This window comes from Macaca thibetana, chromosome 3 (genome assembly GCF_024542745.1).
Source record: "Macaca thibetana thibetana isolate TM-01 chromosome 3, ASM2454274v1, whole genome shotgun sequence".
NCBI lineage: Eukaryota > Metazoa > Chordata > Mammalia > Primates > Cercopithecidae > Macaca > Macaca thibetana.
Window position 1 is genome coordinate 57,292,759 of NC_065580.1, and position 21,475 is coordinate 57,314,233.

At 43.1% G+C, this 21,475-nt stretch overlaps 1 protein-coding gene across 4 annotated transcripts in view; it reads right to left on the reverse strand.

Moving 5' to 3' along the window:
* The window catches only part of MAGI2 (membrane associated guanylate kinase, WW and PDZ domain containing 2), a 1,483,072-nt gene that overhangs the window by 35,266 nt on the left and 1,426,331 nt on the right, over positions 1 to 21,475 (reverse strand). The window contains exon 22 of one of the 4 annotated variants that reach the window (XM_050782787.1): positions 11,507 to 11,595. The exons of the other annotated variants lie outside the window; for them this stretch is intronic. Coding sequence (XP_050638744.1) covers positions 11,507 to 11,595 — 89 coding nt within the window. The remainder of the gene's footprint in view (positions 1 to 11,506; positions 11,596 to 21,475) is intronic. 4 annotated transcript variants of the gene reach the window in all.

Here is a 21,475-nt window from a genome sequence, read left to right on the forward strand (position 1 = left end):
TCAGAAAAACATAAACAGCTTTCCTTTATTTTCTCTTCTGAGGTCTCTGGCAGGAGCAGATGTTTGTGGCTGTCTTTCCCCATTATCATAAGCTCCAACCCCCAGCTGTGAGTCCATCTTTCCCTGTTTCAAAGTAGAAGTTGCCCATTTATTGGGGTGGGTGGATTAAGGAACGATCAAGTAGGGAAGGATGACAAAAACGCAGAGTGAGAAAAAATTTCAGCTGAAAAATTGTTTACTCTTTGCTGGGCTATAGAGGTGAAAATAATTGACTGGATTTTGTTGCATTCTGTTCAGCAGTCCAAACTGAACCTCCAGCTTGCTGTGAGTATTAAAGGCTTCGTTCCAGCCTTTTGATTTTTCAAGCACACTTGTACTCCCCCGAGATCTACCTCAGAATCTGCTGGATCCAATACCACTTTCTTTTATGGATTGAGTTTATTTTGTACCTTCTCTTCATAAGCGGAGGAAACCAGGCCTACCAGTTAGATATGGTAGTTCTTTCTCAGAATGCACTCACTTTATGCAGCAATACACATTTATTTTATTTTATTTTACTTTTTTGAGATGGGGTCTTGCTGTGTTACCTAGGCTGGAGTGCAGTGGTGTGATCTCGGCTCACTGCAACCTCCACCTCCCATGTTCAAGTGATTCTCCTGCCTCAGCCTCCTGAGCAGCTGGGATTACAGGTGTGCATCACCAGCCCTGACTAATTTTTGTGTTTTTAGTAGAGACGGAGTTTCACCATGTTGGTCAGGCTGGTCTTGAAATCCTGACCTCATGATCCGCCTGCCTCAGCCTCCCAAAGTGCTGGGATTACAGGCGTGAGCCACCGCACCCGGCCTAAAGGGATATAATTTTTTTTCTGGGATGCTGAAGACTGGAGAGGTAGGAATTCTGTCTTTTAAAAAGCCCCCATCTCACTCTGTGGGCATTCTCCTTCACATGGGTGTGTGTATGTATTATATTCTTATGATGTCACAATTATTTAAGCCCCTTCATTCATAGGCATGCTTGTTTTTTTTTTTTTTCCTGGAAGACCATAACCTTCTGGAGGGAAGGACCTGACCTTGCTATTTCATTTAATCTTTTTTTTTTTTTTTTTTTTTTTTTTTTTTTTTTCTGTTTTGAGACAGGGTCTTGCTCTCTGTCACCCAGGCTGAAGTGCAGTGGTGCAATCATGACTCACTGCAGCCTCGGCCTCCAGGGCTCAAGCGATGCTCAACCTCCTGAGTAGCTGGGATTACAGGCATGCACCACCAAACCTGGTTAATCTTTGTATTTTTTGTAGAGACAGGGTCCCACCATGTTGGCCAGGCTGGTCTCGAATTCCTGGGCTCAAGCGATCTTCCTATCTCGGCCTCCCATAGTGCTGGGATTACAGGTGTGAGCCACCACGCTTGACCTTAACCTTATTTCTTTTCGGTCATTCATTCACACAATGTATGCCTGTCTCGGCCTCCCACAGTGCTGGGATTACAGGCATGTGTTTTTTTAAATAGTTGCCATCCACTGGTGTGAGGTGATATCTCATTGTGATTTTGATTTGCATTTTCCATCCAGTGTTAAGCATAGGGCTCTGGGCACGATCGTGCTTGCTAATAATAGATCTAGTGGCTTCGGAACTGTAAAACAGATAAGATAATAACCTAGTAAAAATTTCCAAAGAGACAAGGTCACAGAAAGGCAAAAAGAAAGCCATGATCTTCATGTCACATTTTGCAATACTAAATAACCTGGCAATGTTTGCATTTACATTACCTATTCCCATAGGGAGTGCCTCAGACTGCCACTTGCGGCTCCCAATGAAGATGAATGGAAAGGCTTCTCCCTTGTCAGTGTGCTTCTGAGTCAGAATCAGGATTGTGTTCTATTAGCATTTGTCTATTTTGCAAGCTCCTACCTAGAGTGGCTGTCAAGACAACTGATATTCCTTCTCCCCACTGAACCTGGGCTACTGTCTATAAGGAGTCATTGTGAAAATAGGTGGGGTACAAAGGAATATAAATAAACCACTGACACCTCCCAGACCCTGGAAGCTCCTTTTCTATACATGCAGTTCTGCTTCCTTACTGCCCCTGGAGGAGTCCTCCTTCCAAAATCAATCAGGGACAGGACTCAAAACAATAGCAGCAAAAACAGAAGCTGAACAAAAACCTGATAACTAGAGAGTGAACTGATGATAATGCCAACCTTATGATAATGAGCTGCCTGGCTCCTACTGATTGCTCCTTTAAGAAACTCAGCACCTCTTATCTAACTGTCCTGAAGGCTGCATAATGTACCAAATGAAGCTCAGCAAGGGGGGCAATCCTTCGTGCAGTAACCTCCACTGAAGGCTTAGGGCCGCTGGATCACCTGTGTGGCAGTGTCTTTTTTTTCATTATTGCAGTAAAAAACATAAAACTTACCATCTTAACCATTTGTAACTGTGCAGTACAGTAGTGTTAGGTGTAACAGATCCCTAAAACTTCATCTTGCAAAACTGAAACTCTATATCCATTGAACTCACCCTTTCCCCTCTCCCCAGCCCCTGGCAACCACGTTCTACTTCCTGTTTCTAAGAGCCTGACTACTTTGGATGCCTCATAGAAGTGGAATCATGCAGTATTCATCTTTTTGTGACTGGCTTATTTCACTTCCCATAATGTCCTCAAGGTTCATCCATGTTGTAGCAGATGACAGGATTTCCTTGTTTCTTAAGGCTAAATAATATTCCATTGTAATACCATTTGACCCAGCAATCCCATTACTCGGTATACACCCAAAGGAATATAAATCATTCTATTATAAAGATACATAGATGCATATGTTTACTGCAGCACTATTTACAATACCAAAGACATGGAATCAGCCTAAATGCCCATCAGTGATAGACTGGACAAAGAAAATGAGGTACATATACACCATGGAGTACTATGCAGCCATAAAAAGGAACAGGATCATGTCCTTTGCAGAAACATGGTTGTTGCTAGAAGCCGTTATCCTCAGCAAACTAACACAGAAACAGAAAACCAAACACTGCATTTTCTCACTTATAAATAGGAGCTGAATGATGAGAACACATGGGCAAATAGAGGGGGGAACAACACACACTGGGGCCTGTTGGGAGTTGGGGGAAGGAGAGCATCAGGAAGAACAGCTAAGCGACGCTGGGCTTAATACCTTGGTGATGGGATGATCTGTGTAGCAAACCACCATGGCACATGTTTACCTGTCTAACAAACATGCACATCCTGCACATGTACCCTGAACTTAAAAGTTGAAGAAAAAAGAAATTCCATTGTATGTAGGTGTACACACACACTGACACACACACATCCCTCCCACATTTTCTTTATCCATTCATGTGTTGATGGACATTGAGGTTGCTCCACCTCTTGGTTATTATAAATATTGTGAATAATGCTGCAACCAACATGAATGTGCAAGTATCTCCTTGAGATCCTATATATTTTATATGCATATATATTTTATGTGTGCATATATATATCAATTTTATATATATATATAAAATATCCAAAAGTGGGATTGTTGGATTGTATGGTAATTCTATATTTATTTTTCTGAAGAACTTCCATACCGTTTCCATAATGGCCACACTTAAAATCCCACAAACAGAACACAAGAGTTCTAATTTCTTCACCTCCTTGCCAACACTTGTTATTTTCTGTGTATTTTTATTTTTATTTTTGAGATGGAGTTTTTCTCTTGTTGCGTAGGCTGGAGTGCAATAATGTGATCTCAGCTCACTACAACCTCTGCCTCCTGGGTTCAAGTGATTCTCCTGCCTCAGCCTCCTGGGTAGCTGGGATTACAGGTGCCCTCCATCATGCCTGGCTAATTTTTTGCATTTTTAGCAGAGAAGAGGTTTCACCATGTTGGCCAGGCTGGTCTTGAACTCCTGACCTCAGGTGATCCACCTGCCTCAGCCCCCTGGTGCTAGGATTACAGGGGTGTGTGTGTGTGTATGTGTGTGTGTGTGTGTGTGTGTGTGTGTTTAATAGTTGCTATCCAATGGTGTGAGGTGATATCTCAATGTGATTTTGATTTGCATTTCCCTGATAATTGGTGATATTGAACATCTTTTCTTACGCTTGTTGGTCATTTGTGTATTTAAGTCTTTCACAACAATAGCACAACTTGGGGTTTCTAGCTAGAGCTTTTACATGCCTTAGAGCTTTGGATGTAGAGAGATTGGGACATGGTTTCACTGTATTTGACCACTGAAAGGCAAGCAACATTTCACTTACATGGTGAGTAAGCAGGGAGATTTTTTTTGGCTGGGCATTGCCTGATATTTTACTTTGAAAACAAGCTAAAGATATTGACTGCTGTATGCCCAGAGGTAATAAGCTATTGATGGCTATAATGGAAAAGGCCAACTGAACAGATGTATTTTACTTGGGAGAGAAAATTTTTCTCCCCTCTGGCATTTTATGTATATATATGTGTGTGTGTGTGTGTGTGTATACACACACACACACATATACACACACATATATGAGAAACATCTTGAATATAAAAAGAGACATTAAGTATTCCTGCTACTTGCTTTTTCTGTGGTAGTGAATTTTCATTAGGAATTGCAAAAAGACCCAAGTTGTTTTTTTGAAGGTACTATGCTAACATCAAACAATCTTTCATCAGAAAAACCCAGTGTATGAAAGTAGCTAGCTCCAAGTGGTCACAGTACAATGATTGTGTCCATACATTAAAGTTGGGGTTATGAGGGAAAGTAGCCTCTGTGTCACTGCTCATGTGTCACAAAGTAGCAGGAAGGTGACACAGAGCCTGGAGCAGGGAATGGGAATGTCTGTGTTCTTTCTCTCCTTTGCCAGCCTCCCTCCCCCCACTTTTCCATGCCCTTCCCTGGGGACTCCATCTGCTCTTTTGGTTTTAACTGCTGAAGCCACAACTATGATGCAGTTGCTTGTTGTGAATCACTATTTGAATGTTCACATACATCTTAAAATTCCATTTTTTGCTTTTGAGATGGAGTTTCGCTTCGTTGCCCAGGCTGGCGTGTAATGGCACAATCTCTGCTCACTGCAACCTCTGCCTCCCGGGTTCAAGCGATTCTCCTGCCTCAGCCTCCTACATAACTGGGACTACAGGCACGTGCCACCACGCCTGACTAATCGTAATCCCAAAGTGCTGGGATTACAGGCATGAGCTACCGCTCCTCAGATTAGTTCATTCATAGTACTCTCCATGTTAGCATTAAAAAGGAACTAAGGCATCATATAACTGAACCCTATTATTTTATGGATGAGTAGACCAAGGTCCAGAGAAATTAGGTAATTCTTGAAAGGCTGCACAGCTAGTTAACAGCATCACTTTAGAATTTTCCTACGTTTTTTTCCCTGACGATGGGCTCTGCCGTTCTCTCAAATACTTAGTTTCTAATGTGGGGATACTTTTTGAGTCCTTCTTAATTCTTAGTCCCTTTTACCATCATTCAGCAGGTTTTATTGATTCTTCTTTCAAGCCTCTTGGTATTGCCAACTCACGTGCATCTTACTTCTGTTTTTAGTACCTCATGACCCCATCCCTGCATCTCCTAGGTTATCTTAATAGCTTATCTGATCTACCTCTAGTCCACTGGTTCTTAGCTCTGGCTGCTCATCATATTGACCTGGGGCATGTTAACATGAGGCAAATTTGGTTAAACTTGGTATAGACCCAGGAGACTAGAAGGGAGCTTAGAGAATTTTTGTGGTGGCCCCTTTTCACAGCAGAAAGGCAGGTACAGAATCCCATTCAGACAGACCTAACGTTAGCTCTCGTTCCACAGGTCCTGGTTACCTTCTGTCTCCAGGAGACTGTGCTAGATGTGGCATTTCTGCAGCCCAGCAGCAACTCTGGAACATTAGACTGCAGTTTGTGCTGCCAACATAGGTCACAATTACAATTTGAGAAACAACACTTTGTAGTAACAATAAAACTTAGATGAACCAGAAGCAACTACCTGGAACATTCAATTAGCCAGTTTTCCTCCACTCAACCATTAACGCAAAGAGATTCATTACATGAGAATAAGTGGATAGGCAGGAAATTATTTAAAAAACAAAACAAAAGGGACACCTCCCCGCCCACCACCTTTAGATTAGGTTGAGAGTATTGGTGGAAATTTGGGCCATCAATCTTGTGGCTTCTACAACCATCTAAACAAAAACCTGCACTGAAATTTGCTGTCAGAATGATGACTTCGTGATACTGCAAGACGTTTATTCGTCCATTCACTTATTTATTCAGTCTTTCTTGTTGTCCTCAATCTGCTAAGCACTGTACAAAGAACCTAGGTTCCTGGCTTCAAGGAGTTTGAATACCACAAAGGGGAGGAAGTATGTGGACACTGATAACTATGCTGCGAAGCAGAGAGTGAAAGAGAACGGGAGAGAAGCATGAGGGCTATGAGACTTCAGAGGTCTGAGAGATCCCTTCTGATTGCGGGACTTGGGAAAGGATTCATGGAGGAGGCAGGCTTTGGACCTGGTTCTTGAAGGAGGACAAGATTTGGGGAAAGGGTTTACTAAGCCAAGAAAACAGCATGTGCCCAACCCTGAAGGTGGGGATGCAGGACAATGACAAGTGTTCCTGTGTAACTGGAACACACCTATGTTATGGAATATTGCGTGAGATAGGAGATCAGAGTGAATAGCAGGACAGGGCCAAATTACGGACGGCTTGGGGATGCACTTAAAGGCTTTTTGTTGGGTACAGCGGCTCACACCTGTAATCCCAGCTCTATGGGGGGCCAAGGCAGGCAGATCACTTGAGGCCAGGAGTTTGAGACCAGCCTGGCCAACACGGCGAAACCCTGTCTCTATTAAAAATACAAAAAATAGCTGGGGGCGGTGGCATATGCCTGTAATTCTAGCTACCTGGGAGGCTGAGGTGAGAATTGCTTGAACCAGGAAGGCAGATTCCCTTGAGCCGAGATTGCGCCACTGCACTCCAGCCTGAGTGACAGAGCAAGACTGTCTCAGAAAAAAAAAAGCTTTTCTTTTTTTTTTTTGGGTGGAAAATATTTTTGAGTGGAGCAATCCTTTAGGACAATTGTGGCATCAATGAGCAGGGAAGATATACCATAGCAGTATAGCAGTAGGGCAAACAGGTAAAGGCTGTCTAATCCAGGGGAGTGGGCCTGAACTGGGAGAGAATGACAATGGGAATGGAGGACAGGCTGATGTGGGAAATGAAAGAAGTATGCTCACACCTGGCGACTGGTTGTACACACACACACAGACACCGACACACACACACACAGACACACACACAGACACCGACACACACACACAGACAGACACACGCAGATACAGACACACACACACAGACACACGCAGATACAGACACACACACACAGACAGACACACACACACAGACACCAACACACACACAGACAGACACACACAGACAGACACAGACACACACGAGTAGGGAAGCCAGTCAATGTAGTTTTGAGCCAACCATGAGGGTTGATGGTCCCTTAATTAAGAGATGATTCAAAAGGAGGAATATTTTGGGAGGGAAGGTCATGAATACAATTTTGAATACATAAATGCAGGGTGTCTGGGTAGAATTGTCTAGCAGGCAGCTTGACGTCTTGGGATGAAGCTGTGAAATGAAGGCAGGGGTGGCAAACAGACACAAAAGTCCTCTGCACGGCGGGACAGGTAGAGTCATGAGAGCAAGAGAGATCCTGAAGGAAAGGGTGGGGAGGGCTGTTACGGGTGGAAAGAGAGTTGAAGACCCCAGAGGAGCAACTGAACAGGTAAGAGAAAATCCAGCGAATACATTGACCAACAGTGTTAGCTGTTACAGGGAGTCCTAAGGGGCTGAAGGGTTGAATCCGTCATTAGATTTTGTTATCGTAGTGAAACTGGTGATCTTTGAGGGGACTTCGTCATTGGAGTCTTGATAAAATTCAGATTTCAAAATGCAGTATGTCATGGGAAAAGAGAAACTGGGGAGAGCACGCCTGTTTCCAGAAGACTTTATATGTCAAGACAAGAAAGGAACCCAAGAAATGCTCTCAACAGGAGTGTGATTGTTTTTTTTTTTTGGTAAACTACAAGCACCCCGTTTTCCTTAACCATTCCCCATATAGAGAGTTACTTTAGTGTAGAGGTGGTATCTTACTCATCTTTACACTCTGACCACCTCTGCCCTCTGAAAAAAGGAAGCAGAAACACCAGGGCCTGGGCCCCCATGGCTGGAGCTAAGTGGGAGCTCTAGTGATCTCAACGGGGTGCCCACACTGGGTGGGTTCCTGGAGTGGCTCAGAACATGGGGAGGCATGTGGGGAGGGCCTCTGGAGAGGTCCATGGAGTAGTAGGTGAAGGCCACTTCCCATCCACAAGCCACACAAAGCCATCATGTCTCGAGTGCTATGTGCCTGGCATTGCGCCAATCCTCTCCACTCTCCCTCCTTTTCTAACTTGCTTCCCAGCCTATCTCTGGACGGTGCAACCACTTTTTCATCTAGAAAATGGGTAATTATTTTTGAAGCCCCTCTCTGGCTTCCAAATGGCTTTTGTCTTCTGGTTCTCTTCCTGTCTCTCAGATTGCCCTCTCCTGATTTTCTTCATCAACTTCTCCTACTTCCCAGTCCAATGTGGCTCTGTCATCTGGCGCTCCTCTCTATGTACACAGTGGGCGCTCTCTGGGAGAGCTCAGCCCCACTTACGGCTCCAAGTCCTCTCCAAGACTCCCCAAATGCTCTGGCTCCAGCTCCTGAGTGCCTCATCCAAGTGCCCTATTTCTGACTTTCCTCACTTCAGTGTCTCTCAGACCTTTGAAGCTCAACAAGTCCAAAACTCACCTCATCATCCTTCTGCCTAAGCTTGGCCCTTCACTCGTGTTTCCTGTTAGCTTCCTGACATCATCTTCCACCCAGCCTCGGGTCACAGTCCTCCTCCCTGATCCTGTCCTTCACATTCATTATTCACCAACCTTCTTTATTTCATCAATGAAATGACTGAAATATCCCCAATATCCAACCCCAATGTGCTATTTCCACCACCACTTTCTTAATTCCGGCCCTCATGTCATTTGCTACTGAGGTGTATTTCCAAATACAGATGTTTTTACCCTCCCATTAAAAAATTTCTTTTGGTGACATCTGATTACATAAACCGCAGAGTCCTTTGCTTGGGATAGAAGGTCCTTTTTTTCTTTTCTTTTCTTTTGAGACAGGGTCTCGCTCTGTCACCCAGGCTGGAGTGCAGTGGCACAATCATAGCTTGTTGCAGCCTCAAACTCCTGGGCTCAATAAATCCTCTTGCCTCAGTTTCCCAAGTAGCTGGGACTACAGCCACATGCTAGCACACCTGGCTAATTTTTAATTTTTTTTTATAGATAGGGTCTTGCTATGTTGCCCAGGTTGGTCTCAATCTCTTGGCCTCAAGCCATCCTCCTGCCTTGGCCTCCCAAAATGTTGGGATTACAGGTGTGAGCCACCGTGACCAGCCAGAAGGCTATTTTTTAAAGGGCTCCTCCTTCATTTTGGCCATCCCCCTTTCCCATTTAGTCTATGTTTTCTGAACACATCTCCCTGACTTTGCTTGAACCATTTCATGTGCTTGGAAACAAACAGCCTTATCTTTTTCCCACTCTGGTGAAAGCAATGCCCGGCTAAAATGTTACCACTTGGGTAGAATTTTCTACAATTCTGCTAAGCAGATTTAGTTTACTGCCCACTTTGGGTTCTTATCACCCTTTGCTAATGCTATTTATCTTGCCCCATTACATAATTATCTCCCTGTCTTCCATCCTAGCTTATGAATGGACATGGCAGAGCCTTTCTTATTAATCTTTATATCCCTTGCAATGAGCAGCAGACCTTGGGTCACAGGTGGTGCTTGATAGATGCTTATGGAACTGAACTGAAACCACAAAGAGCCCTTGCTCTCTTTTTTTGAAGTTAATGACTCTAGTGAATTGACTCAGGCCTCCTCATCCCCATGGATTACAGACTAGTTAAAGTAAATTATATGGCAAGCATAGACCTTTCTTTTGTCAGAAACAGAAATCTATCCCTCCTAACCTATAGTCATTGGACTAGATTTCCCCAATAATTATTCCATGACTTTATCTCTTTTCTAGCACATTGCAACTTTCTCCTTTATGCCCTAGGTTAGCTACGTAGTTTTCCCCTGATCAACAAGTTACCTTTTGAGAGACATATTTTGGAAAATTAAACATTTCAAACTTGTTTTTGTAGACAGCTTCAAGGAATGACTGTGATGGTTGTGTGTGTGGCTGTGTGTGTGTGTGTGTGTGTGTATGTGTATCTACCTAAATTTATATCAGCATAAACCTTTTTGATAAGAAGATGTTTAGTAGTAAGCCAATTAAATAATTTACTTAATGAATAACGTTGTCTTTTATGTTAAATTCTAGCCAGACCTGGATGGTAATTAGCAGGGTCATTAATAATTGGAAAATATGTTTCAGAAAAAATTCAGAGAGCCAGTTTAAAAGAATTTGGTGGAGAGACGCTTAGCCATGGCTGTGACAGTGTGAATGGGATAGAATCAAACCAGAATTGAGAAGGTGTCAGTTTGATTTATACTTATATGGCTAACTATGGAGACTAAGCATGAGTTCAGTTTCTGTTAAAAAGCCAAAGTGACGTATAAAATCCCAGTCCAATTAAATTGTGGTAGTAGCCACATGCCACCACAGAACGTGACAGTGAAATGTGGGCTGCTCTAGGGATGTATTTGAGGGGTAAAAAGTTGCTTGAACCATAGTTGCAAGGCTATCATCTACATTCCGATTTTTAAAAATATTACGGGTTACATTTTCTTTTCTTGAAATTTTTTACCAAGGCTAAAATGTAGCCAACACTTGAGAATATTCCTTTTGAAACAGTAGCGAACACTAACTCGATGTAAAGTTATGACTATTTAAAAAAATAGTCACAAATGGGCCCTTAACATTTTTTTTTCTTTAAACTTGGTGCATCACTGAGTATGGAGGAAGGAAGGTGACAGGATCTTGTCCTGATTGGATAGTTGCCACAGAGCAGGCTGGGAAGTACCCATGATGCCAGGTGGAGTTGGAGTTTCTAGGGCTAGAAGGTCTGGCAACTGTGGCTCTCTTTCTATCGGACACAAAAAGGATAGCTTAGGTTACAGCTGTCTATACTTTGGCTGAGAGGAAACAAATTCAGTGACTTGCACTGAATCCAAGGGAGGATGCTCTGAAACGTGTGGGGTGGAATGCGGCCAGTGCTGCTCTGCTGTTCTCTACCTGCTTCCTTCCTGCTGGGGTCATTCTAGGCTGGCCCCCGCAAGAATGCGGTGCATCTCAAATTTTCATGGATCTGAAAATCCTATCCTTATCACTTACAAGGTCTCAGCTATACATATATTCCAGAACTCTAGAAATAATTAGACAAGCTACTATGAAAGAGAAAGCATTATACATCAGTTAAAAACATATGCAAAACCAAGGCTCATTAGAGAAAGATAATATTCATGCAGATTTTACAAACCGTGTCTTTAGGGTGGCCCAATAAGTAGAAATATGGGGACCCATGCTTGTCACTTTTCATGCACATGGAGAGACTGGAAGGTACCATTCCTAAAGGAAGGGGAGGAACAGCCTAGGACCAATCATTAGAATTAACAGAACCAGTAACAAAGATATATTATTACTGTTAGAATCAAGATTGCTTAGTATGTTTAGAGCAGTCGAATAAAAATTATCTAGGCAGTAAGAATAAAGACTTTAAGTAAAGCTAACCCTATCAAGCATGCAGCAAGTGAAATTAGTGAAAGACTGAGCTATATGTGTATTTCAAAAGTAGACTTTTCTCAAAATATTGAGGGCATCCTGAGGTGCTTTAATGGAGGCACAAATGTTAATAAAATTTGAAATGGTAATATGTAAATTCTTGTAGGCTTTTCTCATAATAATGAGATGTTTTAGTGATATCAACTGTCATTTGAGAATCAGTCACAGTAATCATTTCTAAAATTTAAAAGGATTATAAAAATAAATACATAGTGTCCCCATGTTTATATTTATATTTTCTCTAATAGTCTCATAAATTCATATAGTTCCCCTTACCACTAAAACTTTTCTTATTAAATTCAAAGTTCATGGTCGGGCATGGTGGCTCATGCCTATAATCCCAGCACTTTGGGAGGCTGAGGTGGGCAGAACGTTTGAGGTCAGGAGTTCAAGACCAGTCTGGCCAACATGGTGAAACCCCATCTCTGCTAAAAATATAAAAATTAGCTGGGCGTGGTGGTGTGCACCTGTAATCCCATCTACTTAAGAGGCCGAGGCAGGAGAATCACTTGAACCCCAGAGGCAGATGTTGCAGTAAGCCGAGATAGCACCACTGTACACCAGCCTGGGCATCAGAGTGAGACTCTGTCTTAAAAAAAAATCATAGTTGACTTGCTGGATATAATTGCTTTCTGGAAGAAAATAAAGCTGAAAAAAAAATGTAGCAGTGTCTTGCCTGTTCTGTTCCACTGTACTCACCTGCTGTGGGTTGTGCTTTGAAACCACCCTCTTTGTGGTTCTCTTGGTCTGAATCTAGCTCAGATCATGGACTCCAGCTCTTTATCTACACAAAGTACTAGAAATTCTGGAATATCTAGATAGTAATTTCCAAGAGACAGGCCCCTAGAAGAGGCAACAACTGCTCCTGCGCTGCCTGTGTTCGCTCAGCTCTGCTCAGGGTGAGATAAGGGGGATGTGCTCATTGTGAGGTTAATGTGATCAGAAGAACTTAATCCATGCAGCTTGGATGTTTTGAGGCCTGATTTCCTCTTTGCCAGCAACACTGATTCTCCCCGTGTACGTGCCCAACTTGCTCCACACGTGGCGCTATGTATACACGGCTTCAATGTGCAGAATGGAATTGCACTCCACATCAATTTCGGGTTTTGCCACAGGGGGTATTTTTCATAGCATGGTGTGTTTGAGGAAAGGGAGAGTACAGGCGGAGCCCTAATACCTCGAGGTTAAATGGAAAGTAGAACCTCTGGGTGGTAAGAAAGCACATGCTTAACAATAAATGTCAGAAGTAGAAATTAAATTTCAGGATTTATTAATTGAGTTTACCACTTAGCCCTGCCAAGATGTAAGTAATTTTGTGTGAAAATGATCAAGCTGTTTCAGTGTCACACAGCGAAGGCTCTCATTTGGTTTTAAACGTGGCCTTTACTGGGCTTGGAAGATATACGTGCTAGGAGACCTCATGCCCAGAAGGTCAAATAAAAGGGCCCAGAGCATGCTGGAAATAAATCGCTGTGAAGGCTGGAGTAGAAACTACAGTGAAATGTGAGAAACAGAGAGTTGCATACTGTGCTAGGCATATTAATGCATACATTATGAGTGTATGTGTCCAATCCTAAAACCCAGGATCCCAATAAGGCCAGGGTCACTGTTGAAGAGTTCATGCTGAACAGACCAGAGACCTTGCTACAGAACTGTAAAAGCAGATTATTTTGAAAGCAAATGTTGAGCCACTTTATAGTTAACAGCTATTTAGTCTGGGCTAAATGTGTGTTTGTTGTTCTATTAAAAAATCTCGAATCCAAACAGCACATTGATGAATGTGTGATTCTTAAGTTTAGAGATTCTGTTGTAGAGAATACAATTCAAGCCTGCAGTAAGGCATTATATGATTTTATTTGTGATCCTGATGGAAGGTTTATAGTTAAATATTGGGAGTTCTTATCAGAACAGGACATTGGGGCAATCCTAACTTTGAGCAAGGCTGTAGACAGTTTGTGAATAACAAAAATCTGGACTTGTGGTAAAAAATACAGAGACAGTAAGAAGGTTGTTGGTTGCCAGGGGTGAGTGTGGAGGGAATGGATGAACAGATGGAGCACAGAGGGTTTTTAGGGCAGTGCCACTACTCTGTATGATACTACAGTGGTAGACATATGTCATTAGACATTTGTCTGCACCCATAGAATGTACAACAGTGGTCTCCAACATTTTTGGCACCAGGGACTAGTTTTGTGGAAGACAATTTTTCCGCAGACCAGGTAGGGGTAGGGGGATGGCTTCAGGATGAAACTGTTCCACCTCAGATCATTAGGCATTAGATTTGCACAAGGAACAGGCAACCTAGATCCCTTGCATGTGCCATTCACAGTAGGGTTTGTGCCCCTATGAGAATCTAATGCTGCCACTGATCTGACAGGAGGTGGAGCTCAGGCAGTAAAGCTCGATCGCCCACTGCTTACCTACAGCTGTGTGGCCTGGTTCCTAACAGACCACGGACCAGTCAGGATCTGCAGCCCAGGGTACAACACTAAGACCCAACCCTAGTGTCAGCTGTGGACTCTGAGTGATAACAATGTGTCAATGTAGGTCCGTCAGTTGTAACAAACGCACACGGCGGTGGGGGTGCTGATCATGGCAGTGGCTATGCACGAATGGGGGTAGGGAGTGTATGGGAAATCTCTGTGCCTTTCCCTCAAATTTGCTGTGAACCCAAAACTACCTTAAAAAATCAAGTCTTAAAAAAAGCTGGCCTTACAGACTCACTGTTTCTTCCACTGGAAATGAGGGGTTTAGAGTACTTTAGGTAAAAAAATTAAAGCTCGAGTTATTTGACTAGGGGAAACCAGGACAGGGCAGTAGCCACGGGCCTGGCTGAAGTGATGCTTTGGAGACTGGACGCTTGCTGGTTATGGCAGTTGGTTGGACCTACCCTGGAATTTGTCTTAAGATACTAGACTGTACTTTGAGCAGCCGGGCTTTGTTGTTAAACTCCTTAAGATCAACACCTTTTCTGTAATGTCTCTATTTCAAGACAAGAGAAAATTAGACTGGAGAAAACAGCTTTGGTATGCATCACCAACTTTGAAACGGGTCCAGCTGAGAGGTTCGAAGGCTTTTCTGGAATCAACATTCTCATGTTGTGAACCACAGGGCCAGACTCTCTGTGATGAGGAGAGCTCAGATTGTCAAAAAGGCATGATATGGAAAATGGGAGGACAATGGGAGGACAACCTAGTTTCCTTTCTCTGAGTTGCAAGGGCTGACAAGTCAGAATGGAGAGCAATTCAGATGTGAGGGGCAAAGGCTGAAGGGGTGGGGCACACTCAAATAGTGGGAAGCCATGGACAGAAAGAGGGCAACAAGTAGAAACTTCGGCAGGCCTGGCCTTTACAATGGAACTAGAGCAGATACGTCTTGCAATCCCCAGGATATGATACTCCGTGAATTCCCTGGAATGGCATTAATATTGAAAAAACCTAGAGTCCTGGACTGAACTGACTCAGTCAGAATCTCCAGAGGATCTGTGGAGAGCAAGAGGGAATGCAGGCATCTGTGTATTTAAAAGGCTGAATCATTTCTCTAAGACTCTGTGTGTGTGTGTGCGTGTGTGTGTGTGTGTGTGTGTGTGTGTGTGTGTGAGAGAGAGAGAGATTGAAAGAGAGAGGAAGACAGAGAGAGGAGAGAGAGGAAGACAGAGAGAGAGAGAGAGAGGAAGACAGAGAGAGAGAGAGAGGAAGACAGAGAGAGAGAGAGAGGAAGACAGAGAGAGAGAGAGAGGAAGACAGAGAGAGGAGAGAGAGGAAGACAGAGAGAGAGAGAGAGAGGAAGACAGAGAGAGGAGAGAGAGGAAGACAGAGAGAGAGAGAGAGAGAGAGAGAGAGAGAGAGAGAGAGAGGCTTCTGATTCCTCTTAAAGAAGTGTTAATTTGCCGGGCGCGGTGGCTCAAGCCTGTAATCCCAGCACTTTGGGAGGCCGAGACGGGCGGATCACGAGGTCGGGAGATCGAGACCATCCTGGCTAACATGGTGAAACCCCGTCTCTACTAAAAAATACAAAAAACTAGCCGGGCGAGGTGGCGGGCGCCTGTAGTCCCAGCTACTGGGGAGGCTGAGGCAGGAGAATGGCGTAAACCCGGGAGGCGGAGCTTGCAGTGAGCTGAGATCCGGCCACTGCGCTCCAGCCTGGGCGGCACAGCGAGACTCCGTCTCAAAAAAAAAAAAAAAGGTTAATTTTTCTCCTCTTCTGCATCTTAGGATTTTCTTAGTTTCCATATTTGATCTTATCCCTTCATCCTCAATCTCAGCTCCTCACCCCACAATCCCCTGTAGTGTAAGAAACATTTTCTTAAATTGGTGACTTCTTTAAGGTCTGCTCCAAAGTTCTTACAGTATTCAGCAATGTTTCCACTAAGACAGCTGCCTTTTCTCCTGGACTCTTAGGGAAAGCAGCCCTCTTGTGGGAGAGCTCAGCTTCGTGTTGGGGCAAGGAAGGGAATGTTCCTATTAGATCCTAAAATATGACTCTCCATGATGGGTTACTAGAGGAGCTGGTACCTTTAGGTTTTCCAGGATCTATATGGGTGTGTTTCTTGATGGAGTTTGGGAAAGATACCTCTTTATTCACTCATCTCCTCCACAACTTAAGTGTTTGGGAATTGAGGAAGCCTGCACCTTAAGAGCCAAACAGGTTCTTCTTGGTAGATGTCTTGGTCACGACATATATATATGTACTTTTTTTTTAGATGGAGTCTTGCTCTGTCGCCCAGGCTGGAGTGCAATGGCATGATCTCGGCTCACTGAAACCTCCGCCTCCCGGGTTCAAGCCAATTCTCCTGCCTCAGCCTCCTGAGTAGCTAGGATTACAGGCACATGCCACCACACCTGGCTGATTTCAGGCACATGCTACCACACCCAGCTGATTTTTGTATTTTTAGTAGAGATGGGGCTTCACCATGTTGGACAGGCTGGTTTTGAACTCCTGACCTCAGGTGATCCACCCACCTCGGCCTCCCAAAGTGCTGGAATTACAGGCGTGAGCCACTGCACCCGGTCTGGTCTAATATATTTTTATCAGAGTCTTAAATACCTAATAAATTAGGACTTGCAGGTTGTGGGCAGGGCACAGTATATCCTTAAAAAGAAAAATGCAGGTTGCAAATCATGTAAGAGTATGTAAAAAAGAAGGAATATCATTATAGGCCATGATTTTCAATAAGACAATGGGAAGAAATGTGATTTCATCCTCATCCTAAAATCACTTACAATAACAAATGAGGTTTGCGCTGAGCAGTGGGGAAAAAGAATTCAGTGTTGTGTTCTTTAAGAAAACCCCTGGCCAGGCCCGGTGGCTCATGCCTGTAATCCCAGCACTTTGGGAGGCCAAGGAGGGTGGATCACCCGAGGTCAGGAGTTTGAGACCATCCTGGCCAACATGTGAAACCCGGTCTCTAATAAAAATACAAAATATTAGCTGGGCGTGGTCGTACATGCCTGTAGTCCAAGCTACTCAGAAGGCTGAGGCAGGAGGATCACTTGAACCTGGGAGGTGGAGTTTGCAGTGAGCCGAGATCACGCCATTGCACTCCAGCCTGGACTACAGAGCCAGACCCTGTCCCCACTGCCAAAAAAAAAAAAAAAAAAAAAAGAAAGCCCCCGTCTCTGGCTCCATGAAATAGGAACTTATTTATTGCAGGTTTTATGGTTAGTGGATTTCCTGGGGTTGCCTAAATGCTGCAGAGAACATCCTGAGCCTTTCAGCTAGGAAGAACCCTGTTCTCTGTATGATATAACCCAGGGTTCTGCCAGACATTCTGTCCCCTTCCCTAGGTGCTTTATCATTTTCTATTATGTGGTGGAAGGTGTTCTTGAGTGATTTGTGGACCCTCTCATGGAAAAGGAAGATATGCTCAACCATGAATGTCAGAAGCTGAAATTAAATTTCAGAATTTATTATTGCAGCAAGCCACCTTTTGCCCTATTAAAAATGCAGGTGAATTAGTGCCAAGGCTATGGAGCCACTTAAAGCTTCCATCAACGTGGTCTCTGAAGAAGAGGTTAGGGCGATGGTGACCCTCCTTTGTCTTTTATTGAGGGGGCACATCAGCACACCAAGGCAGACCCAGGATGTGAGGTAACACGTCCAGGCTCCCAGAAGTGGCTGACAGCCTCAGGAGGTGAAGAGTGAATTTGATAGATGAAGTTTTGGCTCATTAAATTAGAATTTAGAATAATTCAGACAAGGTCTCAGTAGAGATTTACCCACACTCAGCAAGTTCTTTCTTCAGAAGAGTCCTAATTATTAGCACAAATATTACAAAGGAAATTCTTAACAAACTGAAGAAGCCAAGTGCTGTTCAAGGATTCTTAACACTCTAGAAGTACTTGTTACATTCTACAAATAATTAATAAAACCCATTTAAATGTTTTCATGAGAGCAGATCCTTTGAGACCTTTTTATGAGTCACTACTCTGCAAAAAACACATTTCTTCACTATTAGTGTCACTATTAGTGTCATTATTAGTGTCAGCTCATGGAGGACCAGGACTATATTTTACCTTCAGTGCCTGCAAAGCATCCTGCACATAGTAGGTGTTCAGTAAATCTGGTTTAGTTGAGGAAATATTAATTATATCAACTAATAATATTAATCACAGGATTTGTTCCATATAGAGTACTTGGTAGGAATATATTGTCTGGAGTTTATTTTTGTATTATTAGAGGGAAGAAAGGATGTGCTCAGCAGATAATAACAAAAAAGATTATAACGGTGTACTTATACTTATAATGTTTACTTGGCAATATGTTTTCTTTCTTTTGAGATGGGGTCTTGCTCTGTTGCCCAGGCTCATGTGCAGTGGCATGGTCATGGCTCATTGCATTCTCAACTTCCTATGCATAAGTGATTCTCCTGAGTAGCTGGGACCACAGGTGTATGCTACTATGCTTGGCTAATTTATTTATTTATTTTTGTAGAGACATGGTCTCCCTATGTTGCTTATTCTGGTCTTGAACTCCTGGGCTCAAGCAGTCCTCCTGCCTTGGCCTCCCAAAGTGTTAGGATTAGAGGTGTGAGCCACTGCGCCTGGCTGGCAATATATATTCTTAAAGAAGAATAAACAAATGACCCTTACTTATTGCTGTCTACATAGAGGCCAGTACTGCTTCACCTGCTGCTCTAATATAATTATTGAAAGTCATTTTAACTTACTGATTAAAGGAAGACTTTTAACTAACCAACTGTTTGGTCCATTCATGTCTTTAGCTGTAGTCACCAGCTCAGATCGATCTGTTTCTCCAATTAGTGCAGTTTTATTATACTTACAAAATGTAAACAATTTCATTTACCAAGTGCTTGTAGTCAAGCCAATACCTGTTATATTAAAGATATGATTAACTTTGAAAATAAAAGCATAGGCAGAAGTGTAATTCACTGATTGGCTGTTTCTTCCCCTTTGTGTGGGTATGTGGCATTAGTTGTTGCTGGGCCATTTTCATTGTGAGATTTCTGCTTCATCCTTTTTAACCCTGCCTGGCCTCCTAAGGCCACTGAGACTCCCACTTAAATTGGATTCTCTTCAGTGTTCTATTCATAAAGCCCTGCCCGGTGGCTTTTTAAGAGAATAAACAGGCCAGAGTACCAACCCAGAGTAAAAAGCATGTTTCCATTATGTTTTGCTTTATTCTGATTAACTTTGAACAGCAGACATCAACAAGGGAAAGGCTCCACTTTGGTCTGAACTGCTTATGTTGGGAATTTTTTCATCCAGTGGCACCTCTATTTACCTTGGCCCTGACTCTGTGGCTCAGTTGATAAATCAAGTGTATGTTCGTGTTGTACTCTTTGAATGCTAATGAAGGACGCCTGCATTTCAAGGCAGGCAGCTAATCTGTATAATTTATTCCTGTGCAGTTTTACAACCATGATGCATACTTCCTTTTCTCTTAACCTTTGTGGATTTCATTTGAATAGCAATAACCAGGGTGAAGGAGGGCACTGCTTTTGATGCATCATCTTTTGATTCTCTTCTCAGTATGGCATTGAGATGTGTATCAGGGGAGGGGAACTCACGCTTCTCACTGAGTTTACAATCAACAAATTCTTATCCTGAGGACTGGAGTGGAGCTGAAGTATCTATCTCCTGAACTTGTCTTTCAAGGACTTAACTAGGAAAGCAACTCCTCCTTCAAAGCCCTTATCATTTGCCGACTCCCCTTGCAGCTGCTCGACAGCTTCTGTGTGCAGTCACTACTTTTGGGGTGGCGTTTGCTGATTTCTGCCTCTGAACTGGCTGAGGTGTCACCTGACAGTTAGTCTTTGGGTAATTAGAGATGACATATTTGCAGCATGTTTGTTCCCTCCCCCAGCTCACTTGGAGTCATGCTGATTTTGTTTAGTCAATGCTCTGACAGATCGCCTTTGGTATTTTTCCAATGGTACCTAGGCTTATCTCTCGGTCACAGATCACCTTAAGAACTCAGAGTGAGAGATTTTATTTCTCTTGACAGAAATCAGCCTTTTTTTTGACATGTCCAGAAGTCCGGATAAGGGTCTTGCTTCAAAGCCGTCCTGAATTTTGAATCATAGGGGTATCAACAGGAGGGTTGGAAGAAATCCTTCCAACCAAGAATGGTTTGAGAAAAATCAGTTTTCCCATGATTAGGGTGTATTAGGAAAAAGTAGGATTATAATCTTGGCTATATCTACTGGTAAACTTAAGTATTGAATTTTCCTTTTCCATAAGAACTTTCTTTTGTTGTTATTGTTGCTATTATTTTGCTGTTACCCAGTTCTGCTACTTACGAATTTATTAAGATATACTCTAGTTTATCTTAGACAAAAATAATTCCTTTATTACATGAAAGCATCAAGGTAGTGAAAGAAGACAAGAAATTCTGTTTCATGATATAGTATATTTGATGCTGGAGGAATTATGGCGTTCCTAGCAGTGGGCACTCCTTGGATGTAGCAGTCACTTGTATAGTGTGACTTTCATAGATGTGGCCACTTCTCTGGCTTGCTTCTGATGCAGAAAAGGTTAACAGAGCAGGCCTGAGACTGCTCTCCTTAGAAAGGCCAGCTTTCAAGGTTGGCCATTGGCTGATGCCTGGAAATGTGACTGTTAAATCATCCTCTAAGCTAATGTAAACCTTTTGCTAAATTATAAGAGTGTCTCGCTGTATCTAAACTGTTTGTACAATCAGTGTGGTTTGTGCTGAGCCTGCTTTGCTTCTGGGAGTCTGGAAGTGTGGTATGTGCTAGGCAGAGGGTCCCTGCATCACCAGCCCTAGTGGAAACCTCGGGCACTGCGTCTGCAGGGAATTTTCCTGAGCAGCAATGTCACACATACGTTGCTGCATTTTTGTTGCTGGGTGGAAAGAGTGTTCTGGGTGACACCTCGTGTGAGAGAGAGAGCATAAGGAAGCCTGCATGTGGATTCCTCCAGACCCCGCCTATGTCTTTTCCCTTGTGAGCCCAATGTGTATTTTCACTATATTGTTGTAATAAATCTTAGCTGTGAGCACAGTTACATTCTGTGCCCCAGGAGGCCTCCTAGAAAATCTCTAAATGTGAAAGTGGTCTTGGGGACTCCTGGGTCCCATCTCCCCACCCATCAGTCACTGTGAAATTCCAGAAACAATATTTGATGACATTATCCTCAAAGATGCTATGATCCTTAATCTTGGTTTCTTATGCATAACCACGCAC